Genomic DNA, 12,402 nt, shown 5'->3' on the forward strand with positions numbered 1-12,402 from the left:
CTCCGGGTGACCCTTGGTGGTGTTGAGGTCACCGTTCTGAGATTTAACTTAGTCCGTGGTCTGCTTAGCCGAAGCTCCCTCCTTTCGACGCAGGAAATACCCTTCTCTGGATGGCACAGTGGGATCAGTGAATTTTGTAAGTTCAAGTGCTTCGGTATCAGGATAGCAGGTTAGTGACGGTCGGTCCTTGTTCAGGAGCTCTTCTTGGTTGTCGATGCTTTCTGTTGTGGGCAAGGTCGAGGAGACCTTTTTGCAGTGGTGTGCGTGCAGCCAGTGCCGTTTCCCCTCCACTCGAAGAGCCGTCCGGGTGGTGATCAATACTTGCCAGGGGCCCGTCCACCGGGGTTCCAGACTCTTCGCCCGCTGAAAATTCCGGATCAGCACATAATCCCCGGGTTGGATGTTGTGACCCGGACCCCTGGAAGCATCGGGGATGGCCTGCTGCACCTGCTGATGAATGACAGACAGAGTTTCAGTCAATTTATACAGATAATCGGACATTAGGACGTCCGGGACGTCATGAATGGAAGTTGGTTTCGGTGCAGACCAGACACTCATGGGTCGACCGAAAACAACCTCGTAAGGTGTCAAGTGATGTTTGGTGGGGGTGGAACGCATCGATAGTAATGCCAGTGGGAGGGCATCTGGCCATTTCAGACCCGTGGTAGCCACTATCTTGGCCAGCTTAAGCTTTAGTGTGGCATTGTGTCGTTCAACAAGTCCAGCAGACTGGGGGTGGAAGACTGCGTGGAACTTCTGCTTGCCCAGCCCCTTTAAGATGAGCTGGATGACTTCGGCTATGAAGTGGGGGCCATTGTCGCACAATAAAATTCGACAAAGGCTGTAGCGAGGGAAGAATTCCTTTAACAGTACTTTTGCAGTGGCCATAGCAGTGTTGTCACGGGTTGGGTATGCCTCCACCCACTTGCTAAATGCACACACTACAACAAGTTCGTATTTCAGGCCTTGGCATCTGTCTAACTGGATGTAGTCCATCTGCAGGACTTCAAGCGGGTGATTTGGGACCCCAAACCCTCCCCGGGGTACTACAGTTCCTTTCCCGGGGTTGTGTTGCAGGCATATCAAGCATTGTTGGACCAGACGTTTGGCGGAGTCTGTGATTTATCATTGTGCCAAACTCAGGAGACAAGTTCAATCATGGGGGCTGATCCTATGTGGGCAGGGGAGTGTGCCATAGTCAGTATGGGAATCAGGTATGAGTCAGGTAACAACCATTTATTTGTGTCTTTTGTCCGCCAGCAGCCTTCGTCGTCTTTTAATCCCACCCGTGCCCATTCAGTCAATTCGTGTTGTGTGCTAGCCATTTGAATGTCTCTAATAGTGTCCCTAGCGTCAGTCCATTTTTCTGCTTGTGACCTGGTCACGTACATACGTGTTGTCGTCCTATTTTCAGCTGTCGTTCGAGCAGTGATGTCGGCTAGTGCATTTCCCTGTCCAATAATGTCTGTCACTTTCTTGTGTGCCTGGCATTTGATGACTGCAAGCCTTTTGGGGAGAAGGACAGCTTCGATCAAGGCGGAGACTAGATCTCCATGCAAGATGGGGGTGCCGTGTGAGGTCAAGAATCCCCTTTCCCTCCAAAGGAGCCCAAAATGGTGAACCACCCCGAAGGCGTACTGGCTGTCGGTGTAAATGTTCGCTGTGGTTCCTGCTGCTAGAATGCAGGCTCGTGTCAGGGCAATCAGTTCCGCTGCCTGGGCAGATCGTTGCGTGATGCGGGCTGTCTCGACTACAGTTTGAGCCGTGGTGACTGCATAGGCAGCTGAAGTGGTGCCATCGGGGAGTTTGACGCAAGAGCCGTCCACCCACAGTTCTCCGTCGGGGTCAGGAAAAGCTGTGTCTCTAAGGTCAATTCTACTTCTGGTCTGTTCGTCCGTAAGGGTCACACAGTCATGCACAGGGGGCGCATCGGGATCGTTCCCTGGTAGGGGTAACAGAGTTGCTGGGTTCAGGGTGGTGCATCGTTTCAGGGTGATATGGGGAGCAAGCAGAGTCAACTCGTATCTAGTCAGTCGTGCACTCGTCAGGTGTTGGGTCTTGGTCTGGTTCAGAAGGGTGTCAACTGCATGGGGTACTAGTACCGTGAGGGAATTCGAGAGTACGATCCCCTCACTCTGTCGGATAGAGATAGCAGCGGCAGCTACAGCTCGAAGGCAGGCAGGTAAGGCTCTGGCTACAGGGTCAAGAGTGGCAGAGAAGTAAGCGCACGGTCGTTGCTTTGGGCCAATGGACTGGGTCAGGACAGATAAAGCGCACCCCTCCCTTTCGTGAGTGTAAAGGGAGAAGGGCTTTGTGTAATCAGGGGTACCTAGGACAGGGGCCGAACATAGGGCATCTCGTAATTCCGTGAAGGAGGATTGGCATTCAGTAGTCCAAGGGAGGGGGGAAGGGACATCTTTGGCTAGCAGAGAAAGCAGCAGTTTTACAATGAGACTGAAGTTTGGCAACCACTGTCGACAGAAGGAGGTGAGGCCCAGTAGGGAGCGAACCTGTTTCTGAGTCTTAGGGACAGGAGTTTCGAGAATGGTTTGGATCCGGTCGGGAGTGAGTTTCCTTCCGTCTTTGGACAAAAGGTGGCCTAAGTAAGTGACCTGGGGTTGGCAGAATTGCAACTTCTTCTTGGAGACCTTGTGGCCATTTTCCGCAAGGAAGTGCAGGAGTTGAATGGTGGCTGTGACTGCTAATGGAGTGGTGTCGGCTGCTAAAAGGATGTCATCGACGTATTGCACTAACACCACTCCATCGGGTAACTGGACTTGATCTAGCTGTCTCTTGAGGGCCTGGCTGTAGATGCTAGGGCTTTCTGTGTAGCCCTGGGGTGCTCGGCAGAACCTATATGAGCGGGCTTTTAGGGTGAAGCCGAAGAGATATCGGCTGTCTGGGTGGATGGGGATAGAGAAAAATGCATTTTTGAGGTCAATGACAGTGAAGGTAGTGGCAGTAGAAGGAATCAAAGTCAGGATGGTGGTGATGTCAGAGACCACGGGGTACTGGGGTACAACCACTTTGTTGATCTCACGAAGGTCAATGATAAAGCGGTATGCTTTCTCATCTCCTTCTCCTTGTTTCTTGATGATGGGCAAGATAGGACTGTTGCAAACGTTGCTAACCACTTCCTCTACCACTCCTGCGTCTATCAGTGACTGAATAATCTTTACCAATGCCTTCTCGCCCTCGGGCGATATCCGATATTGTGGAAGTTTCGGGAGTATCGCGTACGGTCGGACAGTAATGTGTACTGGGTCAATCATCATGCGCCCTCCGTCCGAATCTGTCTTGGCCCACAGATACGGAGGCAGAGTGTCAAGCAGGGATGTGTCAGCGTCAGTGATAGAAAACATGCGTCGGGGAGGGCAATGTCTAAGCAGAACGGGGTTGTCGTAAAGGAAAACTCGAACTCCGTCTTGAGAACATCTAATTGTCGCTCGGAAGTGTTTCAATAAGTCAAGTCCCATAATGGCGTCAGGGCTATTGGAGGAAAGCAGAAACGTGGTGTTAGTGGTGTTGTTTTCTAAGTCGAAGAGGATCGGAGCGGACAAAGGGTTAGTGGAGGGCGTTCCGTCGAAACCTGTCGATGTTATAAGTGAGCCAGACAAGGGTGCCCTTGGAATCAGTCGTTTAGATAACGCACTACGTGTTGCGCCAGTGTCTACCAGAAATGGAGACTTTGTACCCAAGACCTTAGCAGTGACATAAGGGCCTTGCTGGTCAACATAGAGCTCGACTGGATCCCTCCCTTGCCCTTGGCAGTCCTATGCAAAGTCGTGGGCGTCATTGTAGTCAGATTGCTGGCACTGGTTCTGTCTGGGTCGATCAAATGTATTTGGTCTGCTTAATCTATCGTTAGTCGTGTCATTTGTGGGCCCTCGCTGCTGTCCCCTATTTCTCGGTCCACTTGCTATGTCCTTGGGGTCTTTATTTCTGATTATTTCCAAAAGAACCGGGCACTGGGATTTCCAATGGCCGGTTCCTTTACAGAAAGCACACTGGTCCTCTCTAATGTCTGTACGTCCAATGTGGGGAGTCGAAGTGCGGTCCTTGGGAGGTGCAGTCCTAGGGACGTTCGTCTGATAGTTTCCCTTGTATTGGTCACGTCCTATAGTCACCCCTTGCAGTTGTGCAATCATCACCCTCTCTTTCAAGTCTTTCTTCTTTTTCTCTGTTGCTCTATCGTTTTCATTTTTCTGATGTTCGTAATATTGGGCCATCTGGAGGATAGCCGCAGGTTTGGAGGCTGCCCAACTACTCTCGCTGGCCTGCAGTTTCTGGGAGACCTCTGGTGACAAACCCTTAACATAATTCTGGACAAACAGATGGTGTCCGGTTGCAGTGGTCATGTCCTGGCCGCTGTAATCGGAGAACACCGTTTCAAACCGGGAGAAGTAGTCCGATACATCCTCCTGGGGTTTCTGGCGACAGGCCGTTACTATCGACCAGTCCACTTTCTTTTCTGGAATCAGGGTTTTCAATTTCTGTACAATCTTGTCTGGGAGGTCTAAAATGGATTTCAAAGGCTTCTGTCCAGGTTCCCGTTGTTTATCAATGCCATCGAGTTGTGACCAGGTATGTCCGAACAGCTCAAGGTGGTCGACTTTCCGGATTTGCTTCCACACATCAGCTGGTAGGCATAACCCGAAAAACAAGTCGATGTCAGCCAGGGTCATAATCGTTGAACCTAGGGCTGTACCTAATTCAGTATAGAAGGCAGTGGGGTTTTTACGTAGATCAGGCAGAGATTTCCGGAACGTCAGAATCTCTTGCCGGTCCCATGGCTGGTAGACCCAGTTGTACACTACCCTCCCTTTTGCATCTTTGTGGTTTACATCATCGTTAGTTCCTTCACCTCGTGGAGGAACCCAGTAAGGGGCAGCCTCTCGTATCGGCATCATGGCGTTAGATCACTCAGTTTGTGGTTCGGTCGCTACGGATGTCGTGGGTTTAGCTCCCGATTCTTGTTCAGTGAGGTGGCGGAAAACCTCAAGCGTACGCATAAGGAGGTCCGTCACATCACACTCACCCTCATCCCCGATATCGGCCTTCCGGTACAGAGTCGTTAGGCTCTCGGGACCTTTGTCTCGATATCGGTCCTCGTATGCGTTCAAGGTATGATAACACAGTCGTACGGTAAAATGTCGTCTGTGACTCCCTGTATACAAGTTGAACATATCAGTGATGTATTCTTCATCTTCCTTTCTTTCTACCAATGTCCTTGCTATCTTGCCAATCCCTGCTCGCTCATCTTTGCTTAATCTGTTTGTTCTTGCAGAACCAGCCCTTCGGATCTCAGGGTCGCCTAACGTTGTCGTTTGTGTAGTATCTAATACAAGGAGTTCGGCCGGCACAGAGGCCATGGGGGCCGAAGCTGTGGCGCTACTCTCCTTTGTGCCTGGGGGTAGTGGGTGCTGTGCTAAGGGTTGGGAAGGGGCGTATGGAGGGGGCATATAGGTGATCGGAGGTCCTAACAAAAGATCATCGTTGGCTCGTTGTTTCAAGGGCAATTCAGGATAGAGCGTAGGGGGCGTTCTAACCGGACACTGGTTTGATGTTTCTATCTCTGGTTTCTGGTTGGCTTCCTCTCTTTCCTTAATCTCTTCTTCTAGTTTCTTAGCAGCTAGGTGGGCTGCCTTTCGCAGCTCTTTTCCCAACCTACTCTCATTTCTCTTGTTACGCTGTTCGGTTTCTTTGCGCCACATGCCGAAACTATCAAGCATAGTGGGCGTTGTCTTGTGTTTCCCAAGGGCTGTTTCTAGCGCGCTTATTTTATCATCATCGAAGGATCCTATCAGTGGCCACTGACTTTCTCGATCCTTTTTCGTATATTTATGCCACAGCTTGCTATATGCTATAGCGGTCAATCCATGCTTTATGAACATGTCCTTATTAGGGGTGCCTTCCGGTGGAGCCGGATGGTTCATCTCTAATAAGCGGTCCGGGCTAAACAGGCTACCAATCAGTGGGGAGAAGACAGGCATGACAGATTACAATAGGGACAAAAAGTCTGCACTACCTATCTTATCACTGCGTGCAAAGACTAGACAGAATATTTCTATTCTTCGTTGTTTGCAGGCAGTGAATACCTCAAGAACCAATATCGAACAGTCAATGTTCGGTCAATCAAACAATCAATGGGGAGAATAAGTAGGCACGACAGGGTTACAACGGGGACAAAGGTCTGCGTTACCTACCCTTTCACTACCTGCAAAGAGAGAACCTGTTCTTTCCTGTTTGCAGACAGAGAATCTCCAGAAAACAATCTGCGAACAGTAGTTCGGGTTCAAACAATCAATCAGTGGGGGAGAAAAGATAGGCACGACGGATTACAATGGGGACAAAAGTCTGCGTTACCTATCCTTCGCTACTTGCAAAGGGAGAGCCTGTTGTTTCTCCGTTTGCAGACAGCGAATCTCCAAACAAATCAATCAAAAGAGTAATACTAGTATTTTCAAAACAAATCAAACAATCATTTCGCAATTCGTCGTGTTTACACGACCTTACCCGGACCGCATGGACAGTTTCTTGTCTTCCGAATCCAGCGCCCGATCGTCCTCTATTCTTCGTAGTCCTCGCGGCACTCCTGATGGTTCCCAGTCAGGACCGTAGATCACTCGAGAGAGGTCTGTTCGGAACCAGTGAAGTTCGGATGATCGGCTGTCAGACGAGGGTCTATCGGACAGGAGCTCTCCCGATCGTTGCAGTCGTTCACTCTGTCGTCGGGACCTCTCCCACTGGATCCACGAGTCGCTGATGGGCCCGAAGTTGGGCGCCAATTGTGGAAAAAGGTAGGGCCGGTGACCTTTTTCTGAGTTGCCCGGCGTTAACCGCCTCTATACCCACTCAAGTTACCAAACAAAGAGGCAGGCGCTGGAGACTGGAAGGCAGGAAACAGAAGTTTTTATTCCGACGGAGCAGAACACATCAAATCGGACAACAGGGTATCTTCTCGAGGTGCTCTAACCGCATCTCCGAGGCCTGGCCTCTTATACACGAGTTTATTGCTTTATTACGTTAAACACATCTCTGTCATTACTTTGATGTAAGGAAAGACATCCTCGGAATCTCCGCTTCAGGCCCGTTCCCACACACATTTACAGTTGAAGTCCCCACCCCAGTCACAACAGGTGATGATTATCGCGCAGCTGGACATTCCGCCGATTCACGGAATGTGCGAGGTTGATCGGATCTCATGCAGTGGGGGCTTTGATCAACTCTTGGATCCTTTGATGGGGGAAGTTTCCTACTGTACAGGGGGGGCAATAACAGTATCCGCAGGGCCAGGTGGCGGCCTGGGAACGAGGAAGACAAACGGGTACAGAGGAAAGGGGGTTTTATCAAAGGATCCGGGACCATGAAAGGAATGGAGGGAGGTGTCGCACTGGGAACAGGATGGGGTTCCGAGGCAGAGCTGCGTGGAAGAGGGGTTTATGACCCAAGGCATATGAGAGCGGGGGCTGTCAGCGTGCGGGGGATGCTTTGCGAGGTCAGGAGAGAGAGAGAGAGACGCGCTGGCTATCAACGATGGGCAGAGAGGCCATGGTACTCAAAATGGCTGCCGCTTACGCGCATGAATGGGCTCGAAAAGGGGGCAAGATGGCGCCGATAATGTTGATGTTGCAGCCTAGGTTTTAACAGTTGTTCCAATGTAAGTTAAAATTGTCAAGGAAGATGTCATTGGAGTTAGGAAAGGCCTTGGCTGTGAGAATTTCCATAAGGTGGTAATTGAAGGTGTCATTTATGCCTGGGGTGGCTGAAGATGTGCAGTGTGCACAGCTGGGTGGTATTGTTGCATATAGAAAGTGCAAGGAATTCACAGGAATCTGTGGGATTGGCCAGAAGATCAGTAAGGAGGAGGTTAAAACGGTAGATGCAGGCAATGCCTTCCCCTTTTTTTTTGGATTGTCTGTCCAGCCTTATGATGTTGTAATTGGGCGGTACTAAGAGGTCAAGGCAGGGCGATGAGGAATCATTTAGCCAGGATTCTGTCAAGATTGCTAATTCCGATTTTTGGCTCAATATGAGTTCGGCGATATCAGAGGCATGCTTTACTGCTGAGCTGCAGTTAATTAGGAGGCCGGATTGTGTGGGGTCGGAGTGCGAGTCGTGACTAGGGAGGAGATGGGTACTATATATATGATGATAAGTATAGTAAAACTTTACTTACCCATAGAAAGTTACCATCACAACTTTTTGGGCCTCGATATTGTTGATATCTTATGTTACATTGATTTGTATAGCGCACTAATCACCCAAGAGGGTATCCATGCACTTCGGCATGTGTGTAGGTGTGTGGTCTCCAAGGTGCTTATACCAAGAGCTAGGTCTTCAGCCTAATGTGGAACTTAAGAAGTAAGGAGGAGGCTTTGATGTGTTGAGAGAGATCCTTCCATGCCTTCGTTGTCATGTAATAAAATGTGCAACCCCCCGTTTTGCTTTTGTGGATGTGGGTAATGTGTATGAGTGAGAGCGAGACAGAGCATAGGTTTCTGGTGGGTTGGTGAAAGTGTATGCAGATGTTCAGGTATTCTAGTCCTGTGTTCTGTAGGGCTTTGTATGTGTGTGTGTGAAATTTGAATTACCTGTATTTGCGAACAGAGAATCAGTAAAGGTTCTTGGGATGTGGTGTGGGAGATCAAGTATGTGTCTTATAGCAGTGTTGTGGATGGTTTGGAGTCTATGTAGGAATTGCTTGGAGATTTTGACGTGGAGAGTGTCACCATAGCCCAGCCTTCTGGTGATGAGTGCTTGCTTGATGGTCCATCTGGTGTTGTGAGGCAACGATTTGAAGATTTTTCATAGCATGTCTGGGATGTGGAAGTAGGAGGTGACACTGCGTTAACTTGAACCGGCATGTTGAGCTTGTCATCTAGGATGATACCTAGATTTCTTGCATGGTCTGTGGATGTTGGTTCTAGCTCTGACACCCACCAGGTGGAATCCCATGGGAAGGTCTTGTTCCCAAAGACCAGTACTTCCATCTTGTCAGAGTTGAGCTGCAGGCAGTTGGTTCGCACACAGTCTACACCCATGGTCACACAGTTGGTGAAGTTGTCCTGATGGTGGATGTTTGTCTGTCAGGGAGAGGATGAGTTGGGTGTCATTGGCATAGTAAATGACTGTGATGCCTTGTGATCAGATGATGTTGGCGAGTGGTGTCATCCATATGTTGAAAAGGGTGGAGCTGAGGGACGATCCCTTGTGAGACTCCTCGTATCAATCTCATGGTCTCTGATGTGAAGGGTGGCAGTCTGACTCTTTGGGTTCTTCCCCTGAGATAGGAACAGATCCATTTGCAAACAGATCCAATCTCATGTAGTCTTCTGATGAGGGTGTCATGAGAAACAGTGTTTAAGGCCGAAAACAGGTTCAAGCATGATGAGGACAGCTGTTTTTCTTTGGTTCAGGATGATTTGAATGTCATTTTGTGACTGCAAAAAGTGCTGTTTCAGTGCTTTCAATTCTAGACACAATATTTTGTCCATACAATATTTTGTCCAAACACCTGTAAATTCACACTGAAAGCCCTAGTTCCTAATTAAATAACATCTTCCTGACTTCATTCTGGATTACAGATACTTGAATGACACTGTCCTGTCACAACTGGTCCTCTTTTATGAGACAGTGACTTTGACCAGTTCTGCCAAACCCTTACACAGGAAAATTATTCCATCTAGAAACTCTTTGTCTGCATGAAAGTCTTCATAAACTATGAAGCCATCATCACTGTAGACTTGTCTTAAAACGTCCAGCCTAGCTTGAGTCACTCTTCTGCTGCAACAAATACCCCTCTTGGAATACTTTTGAGCTATCTCTCCAACCCTTCTTCTCTCCAACAATGACGACCTTAAAGATCAATTATATAAATAGAGACCTTAGCTCTCAACACCACTTCAAAGAAAATGAAAGGTCTAAAACAGTATTTTTGGGACACAAATCCCAAAATCTGGACCTCAATACCTCTGACTATCAGTAGCATCCCCATCCATGTCACTTTTAAACATGAACTGAAAGTCAGTTCCTATCTTGACTGGATTCTAATATCAGAACAATTACACCTTCAGCACACATCCCCACAAGGGGTTGCACCTCCACCACAAGGTGATTGTTTCTAATATTCAAATTGTACATGATATGATTGCCTGATGTGGAACTTCTTACTCTAATGATAGTAAACATATCTATTATGTTAGCCTTTCCTATTAGCTATTGCATCTTAAACCAAATCTTCTAAATATATTCCTTATGCTAACTTTGGCATTTGTGAAAAGTGCTGCACTGCCCTATAGGTCTAAATCTGCTAATAAATATTAAGAATGAATAAACTCTTCTAACCACTGCCCGGCTTGGGGTGACAGCAACACAGATGCTTCCTCCCGCCAGGTTACTGACTAATTCATCCAGTTACTTATTCAGATCATCCATGCTGTATACACCCCTCAACCATCCCAGTGGCATCTGATGCAAACAATCTTAGGGTGCTGTTGAACATCTTTCTGAACAGCATTGATTTTGGGGCCAGAGCGCAACAGTGGGATATCAATTCTTCATAAGATCCCCAATAGTCATTGCGGGGAATGTGGACCCCTCTCCTCCCCTTAAGCTCTTTATCATACACTTGGTGTCAATACTTTCCTTATAATCATTTAATCTATATAGAGCAGTTGTAGCTGTTACTTGATTTCTATATTTATAAAGGTATCTTTGTTTGAGCATGTTAGCCATCTTGGTAGTTGTGTATAGGTTTGGAGGACTGACTGGGAGCTACTATTTGCAGCTAGATTATTATAAGATTGCTTTTCTATGATTCCTTTTGTGTAGCTTAATAACTTTTTGTACAACAATTGCTGTTGGAGTTCTCAGGCCATGAGATATATCTTCCCAAATGATTACATAAGGCTTACCCCTAGAATAGGCTTTTGACAATTCTATACATAAATAGTGACAGACAACTCTTTTCGACTTTTCTCGTTGCACTTCTTTAGAAAGATCGGGAGGTTTATTCCTACCTGTCCAGTCAATGAGCATGTTCTTCTTAGTTGCATGTAACGCTATTTTAACGTGACCTTATTGTTAGTCACGTTTGGTTCTTTCAATTGTCTCCTTCAAAACTCTGCCCTTTTGGTAGAAATGACTTGTGTTTTCAGTCTGGACTCTGCACTGGCTTTTGTTGGTGACAGACCACTAATTAAGAGGTCAGCTAGCCAGTATGTGTTGTCATGAAGATAATAATTTCAGGAGAAAGCAGGGTGTGCAGTGGGCATGTAGCATACGCAGATTTCAGTGTGGCTATAACAGGGAATGTTTATCCATGCACTCTTAGAATTTTGTTTTTAAAAATATGCTAATAGTGATACGTGGAAAATTAAATCCAAATAATTTAAAAAACAATTTTACATGAATGACTGTTATTATGTGGCCTTGATTAAAGTATTCACTTGCTAGTATTTGTTTAAATAATTGTCCTTCACGTGTGCAATTCGTTTTTTACATAAGTGAATTCTTTGCATTCTACATTAGAATCTTATTTATTCCTTTACCAAATGACAAAGTGAATGTGACGGCCGCTTTTCTTATCCTGCTTATTCTTCCCACCCCACATACCTTCTTGTATGTTATTGTTCTGCTGGTGGATATGGGGTTGATCTACACAAACACTTGATAATCAGGCACTGGGATCTAATGGTAGAATGTGTTTGTTTCTCTGACGACATGATACACCGCGGTTGGTAGACTCCCTACACAAATATTTAAAAGCAGAATTTTTGAAACACTTGAAATTACTCAGTTTAGTTCAACTATCTTTTTCATTGTAGATACGAACAGCCAAAATGCGGAACGAGTGCCCGAGCTCATCCAAGCAAAACAAAAGACTTGTTCAAAGGGCGCCAGCTTCAAGGTCGGTATATATTGTATTTGGGATTTCAAACGTACCTTTGCGCCAACGCCAGGCTTAGAGCGCGAGTTTGATTGGGATCTTCTTTCATATGAACTTGGCTGGATGCAAGAAATTTAAGCGTGGGATATGTTCAAAGTCAGAAAACAAGATTACGTATTAATGACTAGGCGTAAAACTGTTTGCTTCAAGGGCTTTTTTGTCCTGTACCTTCAAAAAACGTTTTTAAATATCCACTTGCAAAACAGTCAAAAGCAAGCAGAAAAAAATCGAGTGAAGTGTTTCTATAAAACACCATCAACTACAGTAATGTTGCTGATATGTCTTCATATGGTTTCAACAGCCTCACAGAGTCTGTACCCTGCATACTTCATTAAAATATGTGCACATGCCTCGTTGAGTCAACAAGGGCAAGCAAATAGCTGTGAGCTATCCTCTGCAGACGCTCGTTCTTTTACTTGTGGTGGAATACACTTCACACTCAACACTGAGTC

The 12,402-nt window shown here is 46.9% G+C and overlaps 1 protein-coding gene across 3 annotated transcripts in view; it reads left to right on the plus strand.

The window, feature by feature from the left end:
- SMOC2 (SPARC related modular calcium binding 2) overlaps positions 1-12,402 on the plus strand; it is a 1,727,408-nt gene that overhangs the window by 1,264,825 nt on the left and 450,181 nt on the right. For all 3 annotated transcript variants that reach the window (XM_086927096.1, XM_086927097.1, XM_086927098.1), the window contains one exon: positions 11,829-11,911. In XM_086927096.1, the coding sequence (XP_086783222.1) occupies positions 11,829-11,911 (83 nt within the window). The remainder of the gene's footprint in view (positions 1-11,828; positions 11,912-12,402) is intronic.

The sequence above is a fragment of the Lissotriton vulgaris genome, chromosome 6, assembly GCF_964263255.1.
Source record: "Lissotriton vulgaris chromosome 6, aLisVul1.2, whole genome shotgun sequence".
Lineage (NCBI taxonomy): Eukaryota > Metazoa > Chordata > Amphibia > Caudata > Salamandridae > Lissotriton > Lissotriton vulgaris.